General features: G+C 30.5%; 9 protein-coding genes across 9 annotated transcripts; 4 read left to right on the top strand and 5 right to left on the bottom strand.

Annotated features, from left to right (window-relative positions):
* Positions 1-177: 177 nt before the first annotated feature.
* MAK10 (Mak10p) lies at positions 178-1,117 on the bottom strand (the record flags this gene model as incomplete). Its single annotated transcript, XM_020192014.1, has 3 exons — positions 178-180; positions 206-939; positions 1,045-1,117. 3 exons carry the CDS (start codon positions 1,115-1,117, stop codon positions 178-180), a joined length of 810 nt encoding a protein of 269 aa, XP_020045614.1.
* A 173-nt stretch (positions 1,118-1,290) lies between these two features.
* On the bottom strand, positions 1,291-2,857 carry RML2 (mitochondrial 54S ribosomal protein uL2m). Its single transcript, XM_020193832.1, has one exon. It carries the CDS (start codon positions 2,837-2,839, stop codon positions 1,541-1,543), a length of 1,299 nt encoding a protein of 432 aa, XP_020045613.1. The 5' UTR covers positions 2,840-2,857; the 3' UTR covers positions 1,291-1,540.
* Positions 2,858-3,163: 306 nt separating this feature from the next.
* Positions 3,164-3,787, top strand: ATP5 (F1F0 ATP synthase subunit 5; the record flags this gene model as incomplete). Its single annotated transcript, XM_020190817.1, has 1 exon — positions 3,164-3,787. One exon carries the CDS (start codon positions 3,164-3,166, stop codon positions 3,785-3,787), a length of 624 nt encoding a protein of 207 aa, XP_020045612.1.
* A 207-nt stretch (positions 3,788-3,994) lies between these two features.
* On the bottom strand, positions 3,995-5,724 carry DBP5 (ATP-dependent RNA helicase DBP5). Its single transcript, XM_020193831.1, has one exon. It carries the CDS (start codon positions 5,607-5,609, stop codon positions 4,200-4,202), a length of 1,410 nt encoding a protein of 469 aa, XP_020045611.1. The 5' UTR covers positions 5,610-5,724; the 3' UTR covers positions 3,995-4,199.
* Positions 5,725-5,979: 255 nt separating this feature from the next.
* On the top strand, positions 5,980-7,101 carry ASCRUDRAFT_26716 (putative aminopeptidase; the record flags this gene model as incomplete). Its single annotated transcript, XM_020189966.1, has 1 exon — positions 5,980-7,101. A coding segment is annotated over one exon (1,122 nt), but the record flags the coding sequence as incomplete, so codon positions are not given.
* Positions 7,102-8,545: 1,444 nt separating this feature from the next.
* On the top strand, positions 8,546-10,368 carry SYF1 (mRNA splicing protein SYF1). The gene has a single exon (XM_020193830.1). The coding sequence runs from the start codon at positions 8,700-8,702 to the stop codon at positions 10,353-10,355; it is 1,656 nt and encodes a 551-aa protein (XP_020045609.1). The 5' UTR covers positions 8,546-8,699; the 3' UTR covers positions 10,356-10,368.
* Positions 10,369-10,653: 285 nt separating this feature from the next.
* AFG1 (Afg1p) lies at positions 10,654-12,475 on the bottom strand. The gene has a single exon (XM_020193829.1). The coding sequence runs from the start codon at positions 12,377-12,379 to the stop codon at positions 10,784-10,786; it is 1,596 nt and encodes a 531-aa protein (XP_020045608.1). The 5' UTR covers positions 12,380-12,475; the 3' UTR covers positions 10,654-10,783.
* Positions 12,476-13,085: 610 nt separating this feature from the next.
* On the top strand, positions 13,086-14,325 carry ASCRUDRAFT_77361 (Rho family protein). The gene has a single exon (XM_020193828.1). It carries the CDS (start codon positions 13,363-13,365, stop codon positions 14,014-14,016), a length of 654 nt encoding a protein of 217 aa, XP_020045607.1. The 5' UTR covers positions 13,086-13,362; the 3' UTR covers positions 14,017-14,325.
* A 583-nt stretch (positions 14,326-14,908) lies between these two features.
* Positions 14,909-15,725, bottom strand: ASCRUDRAFT_77360 (Rab family GTPase). The gene has a single exon (XM_020193827.1). It carries the CDS (start codon positions 15,694-15,696, stop codon positions 15,034-15,036), a length of 663 nt encoding a protein of 220 aa, XP_020045606.1. The 5' UTR covers positions 15,697-15,725; the 3' UTR covers positions 14,909-15,033.
* Between the last annotated feature and the right edge of the window lie 2,655 nt (positions 15,726-18,380).

Below are 18,380 nucleotides of genomic sequence, written 5' to 3'. Positions count from 1 at the left end.
CATTATCATTATCATTATCATTATCATTATCATTATCATTATCATTATCATTATCATTATCATTATCATTATCATTATCATTATCATTATCATTACCAATATTCTCATTGAAATCATCAAATTTAACAGAAAATTTAGCTAATGATAATGGTTTAAATTTCAATAAATCATTACATATTACTAAAAAATTCTTTAATAATTTCACTTTCAATTCAACATTTTCAATCTTATCAATTTCGGATGACATCTCATAATTAAATTCATTTTCTAACCAATCAATTGAACTTGAAATTTCCTTCAAAATTAATTTTAAATCAACATAATCCAAAAATGTTAAATCCATTGATTGCGTATTAATATCTTCTTCTTCCAATAATAACCCGGTATGGGATAATGTTAAAGAAAATAAAATAAAATGACAAATCCCTAAAAAAAATGATCTTAAAATTTTATGCACCAAAACTAAATTTTGATTCTCATTCATTTCTTTCATTAATTCACTTTCACTATTTTCTCTATTTTCTCTATTTTTTAATTGAAAATTATAATCCTTCAATTTTCTCGCAATTTGGGAAATGTTTTGCTGTTTTTCAATAATAATGTTGATCTCATCATCTGCGGGATCAAAAAAATTACAAACATTTATACCAAATAAAACATTTTTAGAATAATTAACCAATAAATTTTCCATATAACGACAGGATAAGACCGTCGAAGTTAATGTACTATTATTTAGCCAAAGAAATACGTGTCTTAACAACTTATCACAAATTGATAAAGTATAGTCTAAATTTAAAGGTAACTCAGTATTAAAATTTTCTTCCTCTTTAGATAACTTGATTAATGTTGTGTCAAGTTTTAAATTCAAAATTTCCAATCCTCTCGTTCCTTCAAGCAATGAAAATAAATCACTTTTAACAACCTGGCCATTGGGGATGTCTTTAACAAGCAATAAAAAACCAAAAAAAAACAAGTTAGTTTAATTGAAAAACATATATCAAGTTGGTCAACAAATTGAATTGAAGTAAAAAAGAACATTCGTACTCTTAGCCGCTTGAAGAAATTCGGCAGTGATATCAATGCAATCACTTTCTGAGGAAGTAGAGTCTGAACTCATTTTGAAATAATGTTATAGTCCACTTCAGTGATATAGCGTACCAAATAACACTCAAATCAAGCTGAATAGCAACAATGATGTGAGTCAATCAATGTCAATAATGCCCCTTTAGAAATTTTTTCAACTCGTTTTCATTCGCTTTTTCTTAAATAAAATTTGGTTATTATCATATCTAAATCGGAAACCAGAAACCTTGCTCCTGCGGGAAATCTACAAAATACATACAGTGAAAAACTTGTCACTGTATGTAATATCACATGAGTTTTCCTCGTTATAGCAGGATTACAGGAGATATGGTCACAAATTAGGCAGTAATCTCCGATTACCAAGTTGCTGAACAGATTAATTAAACGAATTAATTGGATGGAATATATACAAAAGATATATCTTTATGTTTGAACAAATATACAACAGATGTTTAAATCATGCCCTCAATTGCTGATTGCCTCTTGGTCTATCCTTGACCTTCATCTTATTTACGTGTTTACCTCTCCTGGTCTTATAACCCTTTGCCAATTGACCCCATGGAGACATTGATAGTTTATTGGATTTAGATTTACCTCTACCACCACCATGAGGATGATCTCTTTTGTTCATAGCAACACCTCTAACAGTTGGTCTGATACCTCTTCTTCTTGCTCTACCAGCTTTACCCCACATTTCTAGTTGATGGGAAGCGTTAGAAACAACGCCAATAGTTGCAATGGCCTCCAATGAAACATAACGAAGCTCACCACTTTTAAGTTTGACAATAGCTCTATTCTTTTCAGGAATCTTTTGCATCAATCTACCAAATGTTCCGGCACCTCTGCAAAATCTGGCAGGTCCATTCTCAAGTATTCCGATATTATTTATAATTGTTCCCACAGGAATCATTGACAATTTTAAACAATTTCCCTTTGCACAAATTGTAGAGGCTAATAAGGAGGCATCAACATCCTTATCAAAACCCTTTCTAAAACTTTCCACAGTATCTCCAGCTCTGAGACCTTCGCCAGCTATGATATAAGATAGTTCTTCGGTCTTGTTGTGTTTCAATAAAGCGATATGGGCAGATCTGTTGGGATCATATTCAATACGAACTACGGTCTGTTTTCCAGATTCCCATCTATTATAATCTATAATTCTGATTCTTCTTCTGTGACCACCACCACGATGTCTAACGGTAATTTGTCCAGAATTATTTCTACCACCCCATTGCTTTTTGGGAATGGTCAAGTGTCTGATTGGCTTTCCCTTGTGCAAATGTTCATGAATAGGTCTTCGAAACCATCTAATACCGGGATTTGTTGGTTTATGCTTCTTAATTCTGACATGCTCTTTACTTAGTAATTTTCTCTTTTCATTCAAATTATCTAGATTTTCCAACTCAGTTAAATGTGTGTTTTCGGTTATTATTTCCAATGAATTGAAATTGATGTTTTTCAACTGCTCCTCAATGGTCAAAGAAACTTTAGGCTTATTTTCTCTGACATTATTTACAACATTTTTCAGTTCTTCTTTGTTTCTGGTATTGTATTTATTTTCCGCGTTTTTACTGCTTTTATTGCTTTTGTTGTTGCTCTTGATGTTCCTGCTGCCCTTGTTGTTCTTATTGTTATTCCCATAAGTGGCATAAGATCTAGCCAAATAGGCACTCTTTACAGCACACGAGACAGCAGGTGTACTTCCTAAGCCCAAAAAATTGGGCCCAACACCAGCTAGTCTGTTCAAAGCTAACATTTTCTCTTGTCAATCGACCAACAATACCTCTCCATCAGCTCGATTTCCTTCTCAATTCAAAATTTCTGTCTGAAAAATCGGCCGGTCACATGTCTTCTCTAAACAGGAACCCATCCTGCACCCAGCTTTTCTGCTCCAGACAGAACTTCTACGCTGTGATTGGCTGGAAACCACGTGCTTCTCTGCTTTTCTCACCCTTCCAGTTTTTACCAATAGCGTTAATTTCAGAGATGCTAAATATATTGGTTTTTTGATCAGATACTGAAGAGTTGGTAGTTTTTTTTCTTTAACTGTTCTGACAAAGTAGTTTTTCTGGGTGACATAATGGCTTCAAGAATCTTTACTCGTTCATTCCACTACACAAGAGTTTTTGCTAGCAAACCACCAGTCCAATTATTTGGTTTGGATGGTACTTATGCTACAGCTTTATATTCAGCTGCTTCAAAGGAATCTACAATTGACAAAGCCTATCAATCATTGAGCAAAATCTTCAAATTGATTGAAACTGATAAAAAAGTTGGTGTTATTTTAAGCAACCCAGCTTTATCAGCAAATGATCGTACTATTGTTATTGACACTATCATTGAAAAGACATCCAATTTAGACACAACTGTCTCCAATTTATTGAAAGTTTTGAGTGAAAACAACAGATTAGATTTATTTTCTTCTATTTACTCTCAATTCCAAATTTTAAACGATGCTCACAATGGATTAATTGAAGCCACTGTTACAAGTGTTCAACCTTTAGAACGTGCATACTTGAGAAGAATTGAAGCTGCAATTTCAAAATCCTCATTTGTTGGTGAAGGTAAAACTCTTAAATTAGTCAATAAAACCAACCCAGATATTTTAGGTGGTTTAGTTGTTGAAGTTGGAGACAGAACTGTTGATTTATCTATTTCCTCCAAAATTGCTAAATTAAACAAAGTTCTCCAAGATTCAATTTAACTTTAATTTTATTTTGATTATATCCTAAATTGACTATGAAATTTAATTATAAAATTAATTATAATCAATAAATTATATAAACCTACAATAAATATTCAATGCTAATGAACATGAAAATAAAATAAACAACAACTATAACCATAACTATAACCATAAACATTTAATAATAATAAATATTCTTTTATAAACAAATATTGAAAGCATCAGTATACTAATAAAGTAGTATATTTCATCCCATTTCATTTTATGTTTTTATATTTTTTTTTGAAATAGTATTAATTATTAACTAAATAAAAAAATATAAACTAGAAATAGGATATGAGAAATGAGAAATAAGAAATGAGAAATGAGAAATGAGAGATTATTAGATATAACACATTTTATTTTAATATTTTAATATTTTAATATTTTATTAACTTTTAAGAACTGCATTGACAATTCTTTCAACTTCTTCCCAATCGTCAGTTGGAACTCTTGTCATTTCAATATTTCCAAAATATTTTCTAATATCATTTAAAACTTTATAAGATTGTCTATCGCTGATTAAACTTATACTTACACCGACTCTACCAAATCTACCAGTTCTACCAATTCTATGTAAATAAGTTGAGGGATCAGCTAAACCGTTTCTATCAACAGGTAAATCATAATTGACAACCATTGAAACCGAAGGTATATCAATACCTCTACTTAAAACATTAGTTGTAATCAAGACTTTTGATCTGCCTTCTCTGAAATCATCAATTAGTCTATCTCTTTCGGCATGATCTAAATCTCCATGTAATAATGAGATTGAATGGTTATCCTTTTTCATTGAAAAATATAATTTATTTGCAGTATCCTTTGTTTGAACAAAAATAATTGAAGAACCAATTGTTAATATTCCATATAGATTGGATAATACTTCATATTTATTTTGATCATCATCGCAATCCATATATAACTGTTTGATTGCATCAACATTTAATTCTTCATGTTTTAATTCTAAAGAGTTTGCATTTGGAACAAATTTTTCAGCAAATTTTCGGACTTTATCAGGAAAAGTGGCACTAAATAGAACCAATTGAGTATTGACAGGTAAAAGTTTTTTGATTCTTTTACATTGATCACCTAGTCCTGACAAATCTAGCATATTATCGGCCTCGTCTAAAACAAAGACTTTTAAAGCAGATAAATCGATATGTTTTCTTCGGATACAATCTAATAAAGTACCTGGGGTACCGACTAAAATGTGTGCATTAATTTGAGTGTTTCTTTCGTAGGAATTTGGAACAACCAATTTAGTTGTGATCTTTGTAAATCTGCCCATGGTTTGAATAACTTCCAACGTTTGTCTAGACAATTCTCTTGCAGGTGAAAGACAAACACACTGGACTTTGTTTAAACTGGGATCAACTCTGGATAACATGTTTAAAGAAAAAGCAGCAGTTTTACCAGTACCAGACTGGGATTGGCCAATGAAGTTCTTTGGAGGATCATTGATCAATAAAGGCAAGGCTTTCTCTTGGATCTTTGATGGTTTTGAAAATTTCATGGCATATAAACCCTTTAACAATTCAGGCGACAATCCTAATTCTTCAAAGGATTTGACAGAAAACAAGGGAGAATTGGGGTCAGCTTGGATATCAGATAGCTTGACTTTGACCTCGTAGGAAGAGGTTATTAGCTGGGATTCCACTGGGGCATCCTTTGGTGGTTCTTCAGCAGCAGGGGTGGGTTTTGGTGCTGAACCAAGAGCAGAATCGGTTGTTTTGGCGTCTGCGGCAAGCGAAAGATTGGACAAGAGCTTTGTAGCATCAATATCAGCCTCTGGAGCAGCCATTCTGGTGTTGTTGGTGTTGGTGAGCTTCGTCTGGTGTAGAGAAAACGTCCCCAGTGGCACCAAATTCCTCTCGCCGGTTTTGTGCTGTGAAAAAAACCGGTGTAGTGGGCGGGTAACCCAAAGCGGAAGAGGCCATTTTGTGACTGGTGGGTCTCTTCTTCTGTTTCTTCTGTTTCTTCTGCTTCTTCTGTTTCTGTTATTTCTGCTGCTTCTGCTTCTCACAACCAGGAAGACAATGCATTCTAGAATAGGCGGTAGTTTGCTTATCGCTTGCTTTGGTTTCTTTTTGGTCTCCATCCACTCGTTTCCTCTTTATTATAACTCTCTCCTCGACAACTCCATCGCCAGTCTTTTTGCCTCAGAAAATGATAACGAGCTACGAGTGATCAAACTCTCTGAGTTCGAAGACCCAATCGTTGTCACAGAAAGAGAGAAATTGAATTTCAAGAGAAAAAACATCAACTTTTTCGATATAACAGAATTGTCTGACTCTGAAGCCTACAGCTCGTTTTTTGTCTCCAATAGTGACAGTGCCAATGATAAAGGTATAGGCAGACCAAGATTTGCTTCTTTTGATGTTCCAGACTATCAATATCCAAAAAGTATAGCCTATAAATCTGAAATCGACGTTGTTTTAAAAGAAGTTAACAAAAATAATTTGTATAACAATTTGGTTAAGTTCTCCTCATTTTATACAAGATACTATAAAAGCGATAACGGTTTAAAAAGTGCCAACTGGTTAAAGGATCAGATTGTTGATATACTCAATTTAAACACATCCAAAAATGCCTTTGTGAATGAATTCCATCATTCATGGCCACAATACTCAACTATTGTCACTATCCCTGGTATATACCACAATCATAAGAACAAAGACAAGGAAACCATTATAATCATTGGTTCTCATCAAGACTCAACAAACCTTCTATTTCCATCCTTTTTAGGTGCCCCAGGTGCTGATGATGATGGAAGTGGTACTATAACTTGTCTTGAAGTATTGAGATTAATAATCTTATCCGATTTATCCCCAATCAATACTCTCCAATTCCACTTTTACTCTGCAGAAGAAGGTGGTCTATTAGGTTCAGCTGATATTTTCAATTCATATAAATCAAAAAACTTAAAAGTCGTAGCAATGTTACAACAGGATATGACTGGTTATACTGAAAAAACACTATCAAATAATAAAATAGAATCAATGGGTTTAATCACAGATTATACTAATGATAATCTAAATCAATTTGTTAAATTGGTAATCAATCAATTTTGCTCAATTCCATATACCGAAACTAAATGTGGTTATGCTTGCTCAGACCATGGTAGTGCTACACATTTTGGCTATCCAAGTGCTTTTGTCATTGAGAGTGAATTCGAGTACTCAAACCCATATATTCATTCAACAAAAGACACTGTCGATAGATTAGATTTCGATCATATGGCTGAATTTGTTAAATTAACAACTGCCTTTGCATATGAATTAGCTCTCACTGAGTCTTTTTAAAACAATAACAAAAAAAAAAAAGATTCATCTATCTCAAATTAAAATTATCACTCTTGATTTTTAAGTATTTATATCATATATAGCATTCTTAGATATTTATGTCATTTCTAAAAACAAAAAAAAATATACACTAAAATTCTTACTCTCATGTGATTGGACGAAAATTATTTCAGTTAAATCTAACCTAAATTATTTCTCACTTCACTTTCAATCTCTCTTTAAACTATATACTTTTATTTCTTCTTAATATGGATAACGATACTTTACCAGCAGTAGCCACCTCTTATAACTTGGACTTTTTATCTGATAACGACATTTCCTACGAATTAGAATTAATAAAAGACCCCTATGAATTGAATAACTGGCTAAATTATTATAATTTCAAGAAAAATCAATTAGATGAACTAGATCAACTGAATCAAAAAGATAACAATATTGAAAAAAAGAAATTGATCAATCATCAAATTTACATACTAAAAAGAGCCTGCAATCATTTAAAGAGATCCTATAAACTATGGAATATCTATTTAAATCTAAGAATATCTTTAGTTAAAAATTTAAATCCTTTGAAATTTAAAAGCAATTTCACAAAAATTAATAAAATTTTTAATTTGGCTTTACTAAATTTAAACAAATTCCCCTACATTTGGTTTAATTATTTAAATTTCTTAATAACTTATCAATTTTACAATCTATCTCTAATAAGAAAAACTTTTAATCAAGCCTTTCAATCTTTGCCCTTGACTCAACATGATTTGATATGGAATCTTTATCTTGAATTCGATGAAAAATTGCTCAATGCCTTTGCAATTCCAAATAAATCTAACAATCAAAACACTGAATTAACTGGGACAGACAACAACCAATTGGAAAATGATATGGATGATGATGTCCCTAATCAAACTCAACAAAGCTATAGAAACAAGATAAACTCAATAAATCCTGTTGATCGTGAAAATATTAAATCATTATCTTCAAGAATTTATCTAAGGTACTTGCAGTATTATCCTGATAAATTGGAAATAATCTTACAGAAATTACTAGATCTAAATGATTATAAAAATTCTTTAAAAATTTTTGACAAATATATAATAAACAATTCAAATTTTGTATCGGCGCTTGGAAAATCTCAATTAGATCTTTATCTACAATATGCTGATATTTTGACTAATTATGTCAAAGAATTGATAAATGATGGTGACCAAAATAATCACAATCAAAATCAAAATCATTCAAATGAATTAGTTAAATTTGATTTATTAATTGAAGTATTTTTAAATAACTTGATAAGAAAATATAAAAATCGATTGGGGTTTATAATAATAAAATTATCAAATTATTTTTTGATTAGAAAAAATTTTATAAAAGTTAATAATATATTTGTTGAAAATTTAAAAATCTGTCTAACAATTAAAGATTTTAAACTAATTTATGAAAGTTTTCTTGAGTTTAAAGAAAATATAATTAAAAATCAAATCAAATCCTTAAATTCTAAAGAAAAACTTTTAAAAAAGCATAGCTTTAATCTAACAGCTAGAAATGATTTACAAAGACAAATTGACGATATCAATATTCAAATCGATTTAAATATGGATCAATTTGAAAAATTATTAGAAAATAGAAATCTATTTATTTATGATATTCTATTAAAACAGGATATCAATAATTGTACCATTTGGTTGAAAAAGATTAATTTTTACAAGAAAAAGGAAAAAAACAATAAAAATTTAAATGATTTATTAAATATCTATGTAGAAGCAATAACAAAGATTGATCCTAAATTAGCTCATAAAAATGAAAATTATGATGATGACAATGAAAATAACGATTCAAATACAAATAATGATGATTTAGATAATGAAAATACAAATGATGACTTAAATAATTTTGAAAAAATTGAGGAAATTGAAAACGCAAAATTTAAGCAAACAACAGGTTTAGAACAAATATGGATTGATTATTCAAAAGTTTATCAATCAAATAAGGATTATTTCACAGCAAGATCAATATTTAGTACTGCAACAAAAGTTCCTTTTATGAATTCAAATGATTTAGTTGAAATATACTTAGCTTGGGCAGATATGGAATTAACAATTGACGCAAGTACCGAAGAAGAGGTTGATAAATGTTTTGAAAATGCAATCAATATTATCAAAAGTAGTTTAGTAAAACCCACTTTTAAAAACATAGGAAAGGTTGAAGATCAGATACGATTTTTTGATGATAAAATTCCAGCTGCTTACAAGATCCATAAATCAGTTAAATTATGGTCATTTTATTTGGATTTAATTGAATCATCCAATGATTTTCAAGAGACTTGCAAAGTTTATGAAGAAATAATGAATCTTAAGATATTAACTCCAGTTATATTAATCAATTATATTAATTTTTTATGGGATAATCAAAATTTTGAAAAAAGCTTTAAAATTTTTGAGATTGGGTTGGATAAATTTAACTATTTTCCAATAAAATTTGAGATTTATAATATTTATTTAGGAAAGATTCTTTTAAGATTCAAGCAAATGAAACAGAAAAAAATGGAGAATTTTATTTCAATTGAGAGAATTAGAGATTTATTTGAACAAGCTATTAATGAATGTTCTGGCGATTTGGTCAAGCCTATTTATTTATTATATGCAGATTTTGAACAACAAAATGGGTTATCATCTAGGTCTTTAAAAATATATGGGGAAGGAATTAAGCAGTTACATGAGTGGTTGGATAGTCAGATTTCAATAAATAATTCATTGGAGATTAAGGAAAAAATTTATAAAGATATTTTTAATTTCTATGAGATTTTAATTCAAAAGACAATTGAATTTAAAAATTTCAATGAAGCACGAATAATATATGAAAACATTATTTCTCATGAGGATTTGCCAAATAATTATATTATAAAATTTGTATTAAGCTTTAAGAATTTTGAAGTTAAATTAGGGGAAGTTGTTAGAGGTCGAGAATTATTAAAATATGGCTGCGAATTATTATTAAAACCTTCCCCACTACAAGAAAATGGGAAAATTTATGAAAAATACTGGAAAGAATGGAGAGAATTTGAACTAAATTATGGGGATGAAAATACATTCAAAGAAATGATAAAAATGAAGAGAGCTATAGGGGTTAAGTTAGGATTATCAAATAACTCATTGGTTGATTATCAGAATTTTTTTGAAAATCCATTGAATGAAGATGAAGATGATAGTGGTGACGAAGGGAGAGAAGAAGAAAATGCTTCTAGCGACTAATTTTATTTTATTTTTCAATGTGTAAATGTATATGGTTTTGTATTAGAATATATAATATATAATATATAATATGAATATTGATATCTTTATTATTATTATTGTCAAGTGAATTTCTTGGTCTATAGAAGATTCATAAAAAAATTAAAAAGTCAAAAAATAAAATAAAATAAAATAAAATAATCATATAATCAGCATAAACAAAGATAAGTTAACCAAAAAAAAACATAAAATCATAAAAATAAATAAAGAATAAAGAATAAAGAATAAAGAATAAAGTATTAAAGTATTAAAGATTAGTGTTAAATATTGGGTAATAAATTTATAATTTAAATTAAATTGAATTAAATTAGGATATCTTTATTTGAGATACATTATTTTAAGATAAAATTTGAATTGAAACCGAATTGAAAAATGATTTATTATGATAGTTAGTGAACTCTTTCTTTTTCAACCCAGTCAGTTGTACTCATTTGATGTAAACGACTTAAAGCTCTTGCAAAAGCAAATCTTTCTTCATCGACAGCAAAAAAAGCAGCTTTTTTAGCAATTTTTTTATCAAAACCGTGTTTTTTAACTAATATATCGTTATCTAAATCTTCATCTAAAGTTTCTTCTTTGGCTTCAATTTCCGATTTTTTCAATTTAAAACCGTAAGAATCGACCAATTCGGGTTCAACGAATAAGTCATCAAAAGGAGCAACAGCAGTAACAGCTATTCTTCCATTGTTATCATACACTGCGTCTAAGAAAGTAATGAATCTTCTAACTTTATCTCTTACATCAATGGATAAATATGGAATATCAGTGATGATAAAGGAAGTGAAATTTTGAGCTAAAGTTAGATAATCACCTGCAGATAAGGGTCTAGCACATAATTCTTCAAAAGTGAATTGAGCAACATTTGGAGGACTTGATTTTGGAACAATTAATTTTCTACCCCAAATAGTTAATTCAACGTTATGTTCTGGAGGATGGCCCTGAGTGAAATAGTCATACCATTCATCGACATGTTTTTGAGCTTGACCCTTAGCAGCTGAAGATTCGTAAGAAACACCCGGTTTGGGATACCAATAGACGTTTGATACCGGTCTTGGAATCTTTCTGTAATCAGTTGGAGAGTTCAAATATATGACAGAAGTTCTGTTTTTGATTAATTTGATGCAGGGGATAAAAGATTGTCTTTGGATTCCATTGATATATAAATCATCGGGAGCTCTGTTTGAAGTGGCAAAAAGAATGAGACCATGGTCAGGACGAAGAGTTCTTAGTAGGACTCTTCTTAATAACATTGCATCAGCTACGTCAGTGACCTGAAATTCATCAAAACATAAGACAGTAGCAGATTGAGCTATTTCGGCAGATAGTATTGGAATGGTATCAAAATCATTGGAACCATGTTTCTTTATTATTTGGTGGGATCTTTTGTGTAAATTTTGCATAAACTGATGGAAATGAATTCTCTTTTTGGATAAATGGATTGGAATCGTAGAATAAAATAAGTCCATTAACATTGTTTTTCCACATCCTACGTCACCATAAAGATAAATACCTGGGGGAATATTTGACTGATCTTGAGAGGTAACATTTTGGTTATCTGAATTTTTATTTTTTAGTAAAAAACTAAAGGGATTTTTTAGTTTAAAATTGAATTTACTATTTCTGACAGATATATCAGGAATATTGATCTTTGGTGGAGTGTAGTTGATTAAAGAAGAATGCAAACTGGATAAATTTGATATAATCTCTCGCTGGTACTCATCATTTTTTAATCTGCCTATTTTGACTAACCTGTCATACTCAGATAGTGGATTCTTTGAAGCATCCTTAGTTAGAGAAGGAGCATGTTTGTCAACAAAATCAGCTACGGAATCAGAGGGTAGGATTTTCTGGGGTAAAATATGATCCGCGATGGAGGAGTTGCGGCGAAGAACAACTTTGATCGAACATGACTTGGAAGTCAAGGTGAACTGGGAAGCAGGAAGAGAAGCAGCAGAACCGAAAGAAAGAAAGGAAGACCTGAACATGGCTATTAAAACAATTTCTGTTTCTGTTTTTTTTGTTTGCGATCTTTGGGTTAAAATTAGTAGTTTGTAGACACTATAAGAGCACCATTAAACAAAACAACAGCCGATGACAAAGAAATAGAAATGACCAATAGAACAGCAGCCCAGCAGTCGCATTATATGGACAAAAGCTATATCCAGAAGCGTCGCTCAGCAGAAACAGCACACGAAGAAGACCCAGCCAATGCCCATATATATATTGTCAGCAAGAGACGAGCCTCCACCATCGGCCGAAAAGCGCTCCACAACCGCCCGGAGCCAATAGAATTGCGCGAGCATTTTGGCGCCGTCCCATTCGCCGGTGCTGCATCCCTGCGCAGAATAACGTCCGGAGTCCGAATAACCATCAGCACGGTGCTACCATAATCGTGGAATACACTACTGCAGAATGGCGTTTCTACACGCGAGTTTCATATATGCAATTATATGCTATTTCACATGCATCTCTGCGCGCATATATAAGTATATATGCGCGAGAATGAGCTAGGGTACAATTACCTGTTATTGCAAAACTTTTTGCTTGGATGTTGTTTTGCAACATGAATTGAGCAAGCTTATGCCCCTCACAAGCGGACCGGCTTGAAAGTATCCAGCAGAATGTACGCCAAAAAGGGCTTGAGGTGATCAAAAGTTGGTAATGAAGCTGGTGCTGAGGTCTTGTTAGCATCAAAACACTATCGCTTTAAGTCTGTGAAAGTATTTCAATATATATTAAAGTAATTGTTCATCTTCTGCTGGAAACTATCTGGAGACACCTCATTTGTTGAATTTTTATTTTCTTTCTTCTGCCATTTTCATTTTGCTGGGCCATTTTTCATACTCACCTACTTACCTCCTTCGCTGTTTTGCCCTATTATTTCCTATTCACCTATTGACTCATCATTTGTTTGTTTACTTGTTTACTGATCTGTTTTTATCCACCTACTTAATCTAACCTGTTCAAAATGCAAATTGACAAGAAATTGGTTATTGTTGGAGATGGTTTTTGTGGTAAAACTTGTCTTTTAACCACTTTTGTTGAAGGCAAATTTCCCAAAGAATATATCCCTACTGTCTTTGAAGAAAGCTCAAAGATAATTCAAGTTGAACAAAATGACAGAACCTATGAAATTAATTTGAGTTTATGGGATACTGCTGGTCAAGAAGATTTTGATCGTTTAAGACCCTTAGCTTATCCTGATTCTGATGTCATCTTGCTATGTTTCTCAATTGATTCTGATGATACTCTAAGAAATGCGTCAGAACGTTGGTTTGTAGAAATCAGACAACATGTTTCTCAAGTTCCAATAATTTTGGTTGGTTGTAAAAAAGATGTGAGAGAATCTGGATCCGACTTACCTCCATCATCCTTTGTATCTTCTGAACAAGGTGCCAATGTTGCAAGACAATTGGGTGCTGTTGCTTACCTTGAATGTTCTGCCTTAACTAATTCAGGTGTTCAACAAGTCTTTCAAACTGCTGCTGCTGTTACTCTAGGCTCATTCAACCAAAATCAACCTAACCCAAACTATACTAATACCAATAATAATAATGCTAACAATGCTCAAAGAACCGAAGATTCTGATCTGGGATGCTGTGGTGGATGTACTATTTCATAAACAAAAAGACAATGAAATTTTCATAATAAAACAATAAAACAATAAAATAATAAAATAATTTCAATTGAAATTTTTTTTTTGTATTAAAAGGTTTCTTGAATAAAATTAAAATATAAAATATTTTTATCTGTCTACTTCTCTAGCCCTTTATCCTTTTTTTTTTATTCATTAATTGTTCTTTTTTATTTAACTGCTTGTTTTTCTTATGTTAAAACATTTTAATTATATTTGTTATTATTTTATTTTGATCAGTCTACTGATCTAGTTACTTACTATAATCTATCTATTCTATATAGTTTTCTTTACTTTCCCTCTTTTTTTTTTTTCTACTTTACTTTAATTTAATTTAATATAATCTTTAAAAGTTTAATACAGAAGAACAGTTAATAGTAAAACCCAAAAATTTAATTCAATTGAAACTAAAAAAAAAAAATAGCACTCTAAGAATAGATTAACTAAGAAAGAATAAGAAAAATTGGTAACATAATAAGATAAGATAAGATAAGATAAGATAAAATAAGATAAAATAAGATAAAATAAGATAAAATAAGATAAAATAAGATAAAATAAAATAAAATAAAATAAAATAAAATAAAATAAAATAAAATAAAATAAAATAAGATAAGATAAGATAAAATAAGATAAAATAAGATAAATAAAATAAAATAAAATAAAATAAAATAAAATAAAATAAAATAAGATAAGATAAAATAAGATAAAATAAGATAAAATAAGATAAAATAAGATAAAATAAGATAAAATAAGATAAAATAAAATAAAATAAAATAAAATAAAATAAAATAAAATAAAATAAAATAAAATAAGATAAGATAAGATAAAATAAGATAAAATAAGATAAATAAAATAAACTATTATATATAAAAACCCTTCAAATGATTCAAAATAATTCAAAAAAAAAACAATAACAAAAGAATGAAGAAAAAAAAAGAAAAAAAAAAGCATTATTTATTTGTTTATTTATTTATAACTTATAATTTATAACTTTTAATTAATTAATTAACAATTACATGAAGATTGGTTGATTGAGGATCTCGATAAATCGACACCTAGATTATGTCTTGAATTTCTCAAATTAGCATTGGATGAAGCAGGTTTGAAATCATCAATTGGCAATTTTTTGGCGATGCTTTGGAAGATATTTTTGACACCTTCACCAGTTTTTGCACTGACTTCAAAGAATAATAAATTTTCTTCTCTTGAATAAGTGAAAGCATCTTCTTTTTTAATTTTTCTCGTTGAAGGATCAGATTCCGCTAAATCCAATTTATTGCCTGCTAATGCAATGATTATATCTTGATTAGCCTGTCGTTGTAGTTCCTTTACCCATTGTTTTGCCTTTTCTAAGGAGGATTCTTGAGTGATATCGTAGACTATAATTGCGCAATTTGCATTTCTATAATACATTGGTGCTAAAGATTTATAACGTTCTTGACCTGCAGTGTCCCAAATCTCGAATTTGATGGTTATATTATTTGGTAATAAGACGGTTTGAGTTAAAAAGGCTGCACCTATAGTTGATTCTCTGAATTCGTCAAACTGATCTTTAACGAATCTATGAACTATGGAGGATTTACCAACAGCGGATTCACCTAATAATACTAGTTTGAACTGAGCAAAACGAGGAGTATCAGAGGCTATTGATGATCTTGGAGCAGACATTATTATTATTATTATTATTATTATTATTATTATTATTATTATTATTATTATTATTATTATTATTATTATTATTATTATTATTATTATAAAAATTGTAGATAATTATAAATGTTATTAGTATGAATTAAGCTAAGATAGAACAATAGAATGATTGAATAGATTAATAGAATATAAGAAAAATAATAGGGAAAATAATATAAGTGGATACTGGATCGATAGTAGTGACGACTGGGTTATACGATATTAGATAGAATAAAATATGATAGACAAAAGAAAACAAAATAAATTGGAATAAACAATGATGAGATAGTAAGTAAACAGAAACAGAGTGTGGGCTATCAATAAAGAACTATAGATAGGTGATAAAGATGTCAGATTCAAAGCAGTCCAGAAGATTATCCTATTTTGCAGAAATGGAGGTTGTATGTGTGCATGTGACTCCGGAAGCTGATTCTGGATGTTGGATGTTCATATGTTTGCTGTGGATGCTGGTTGATTGCTGTTCTTGTTCCTGATGTTGCTGGATGGAGCGTTGTATTGGGGGAGGGGTATATAGCTGATTGCTAGATATTGCTTTTGAATTGCTGTTGAGTTACTGTTGTGTTGTTATTGGAGTGGTTTTTGGTGTATCATGCTTTTCAAATAGTAAAGAAAACTTTTTACAATAGGCATTGGGTTGGAGATTGGATTGGAAAGAAGATTTTGAAACTGTAGGCAGTGGAGAAGAGCATTTTACTTACTTTATTCAAAACAAATCCGATCATTGAATTAAGTAACTGAATTATCTTTGACAAGATAATGTAAAAGACAAAATTCGATGAATTGTTTCATAATATATAACCTCTCAAAAGTTGCAAGTTTAAACTTGCCAAATTCTAGATCGGTGGTGAGATTAACTAGGGATTATTTTTAACTGAGCCAATGGCCTGGATATTTGGATTTATTGAGTGCGACTTATTTGGACATTCTGGATGCTGATAAAGACTCAAGTTTGAATAGACAAGATCTATATGCTGTGGACCCAATTGTCGAACTGTTGTTATTCAGATGAACAAGTGGGTGAAATATAAGATGTTTGGATAGTTGAATTAAATGGAAATGAGCCATGATAGATTGGAAAATGGACAAAGAAAAGATTTACAATAAGGTGTCTTACAAAACTACTCAATGGTAGTGATAAGCAAAGTAGATTGCTAAAAACTGGTTTTCTGGTAATGTATGAACCACCAAAAAGTAATTTAAAAGGTGTTAAATATTATAAAACTACAAATGATCAGCAAGAGTATGATCTTCAGAAGATAATCTCAAAAGATAATCTCCTTGAAGGACGAGTGTGATTGCGTATTGTTGGTCATAACCAACAGCTGTTGGAGAAGCAACTGTTATCAGCGGGAAAAGAACTGGCAACGGAAAAAGCCTTTCAATTGCCACTGCTTTCTCATTTCGCCCAAACTTTTCCAGGTTTTTTTATTCCATACTTTTGGGTGTGAGATTGCACGCATACTTCTGCACAGTCCACATCCTACATGCGCATCTGAAATTAGAAAACATAGTGGAAGTGAAAGAAGATGAAATTGCAAAAATTCCGAGCATTTACGAGAATCGATCAGGGCAAATTTGTGTAGCTGTGTAATTTTGCTTTTTGCGCTCACCATTGGAAACAGCGGGTGAACTAAATAAGATTCACTTTTTCCAAGCGTCGAATGGTGATTTAATGGGAAATGGTGGTAATAGCAATGATGAAATACAGCTCAGCTTTTCATGGAGGAGTCTGAGTTGTTTCAAGCGTGTTTGTGTTACGTTTCCAGTTTACTAATACAAGCACTGTGGATTTGGTCAGTCGTCGCCTGCTATTAATACGATTGGGTACCAATTTTAGTCGTTCATTGATAGTGTTATTGCTGCTGTGATGATAATAATAACAAAAACAATATCGACAAAAACAGTAATAATAGCAATATCTGGATGATACAAGTAAAGAACAAGTACCTGTTCAATTAGCTGTCTTAAATTTTTCAGAGAAAATTAGTTTTCCTATTATTATTTATCAAATTATTATTTGCTTTAACATTGATAGCTTAATAATAATCAAAGCAGAATATTAGGCTACAAAAGCATTAAAATATTAAATAATTTATTCAAATCTACCTAAATTAACACATTTTTTGTGATTTAAAGCTTTCACAGGCTAGATTGAGATAAAATTTCATCCTTGAATCTCATCAAAAAACCTTTTGGGAAAAGTTAAACTGCAGTGAATGATTTTCATATAAATTCATGTTTATCAAATTTAATCGAAAATTTTTAAATAAAATTTTCACCGAAACTTTTAATTGAAAATTCTAATTGAAAATTTTTTCATTTATAATTATGGAATCATTTCTAGTTTTTGTTTTGAATTTCTAATTGTGGACTAAGTTTCGCCATATTTCCTATATTTTCTACGTTTTTTATACAATTCCTATATTTGCACCGCTTACTGGATCTCGCAAGTTTACTGTTTTTGTTCTAACTGACCAATCCAAAAGCACCATTCTCAAAAACAAACTACGAGGTCCCAATTAACACGACCAAATAGCAAACTCAAATTGCAGCAAGAACACACTTGAAGTGTTTGCAAATGCAGATACACGCAGCATAATTTTTGATAATCCTTGTTTAGAGTTTTGAAGTTTGGTTAAGTC

The sequence above is a fragment of the Ascoidea rubescens genome (genome assembly GCF_001661345.1).
Source record: "Ascoidea rubescens DSM 1968 unplaced genomic scaffold ASCRUscaffold_13, whole genome shotgun sequence".
Taxonomy (NCBI): domain Eukaryota; kingdom Fungi; phylum Ascomycota; class Saccharomycetes; order Ascoideales; family Ascoideaceae; genus Ascoidea; species Ascoidea rubescens.
Note: the sequence above shows the minus strand (reverse complement) of the source record. Positions and strands in the feature narration are given on the sequence as shown.

Coding starts and splice junctions, on each gene's coding strand:
- RML2 (XM_020193832.1), bottom strand. CDS start 2,839: ATGTTAGCTTTGAACAGACTAGCTGGTGTTGGGCCCAATTTTTTGGGC.
- DBP5 (XM_020193831.1), bottom strand. CDS start 5,609: ATGGCTGCTCCAGAGGCTGATATTGATGCTACAAAGCTCTTGTCCAAT.
- SYF1 (XM_020193830.1), top strand. CDS start 8,700: ATGGATCAATTTGAAAAATTATTAGAAAATAGAAATCTATTTATTTAT.
- AFG1 (XM_020193829.1), bottom strand. CDS start 12,379: ATGTTCAGGTCTTCCTTTCTTTCTTTCGGTTCTGCTGCTTCTCTTCCT.
- ASCRUDRAFT_77361 (XM_020193828.1), top strand. CDS start 13,363: ATGCAAATTGACAAGAAATTGGTTATTGTTGGAGATGGTTTTTGTGGT.
- ASCRUDRAFT_77360 (XM_020193827.1), bottom strand. CDS start 15,696: ATGTCTGCTCCAAGATCATCAATAGCCTCTGATACTCCTCGTTTTGCT.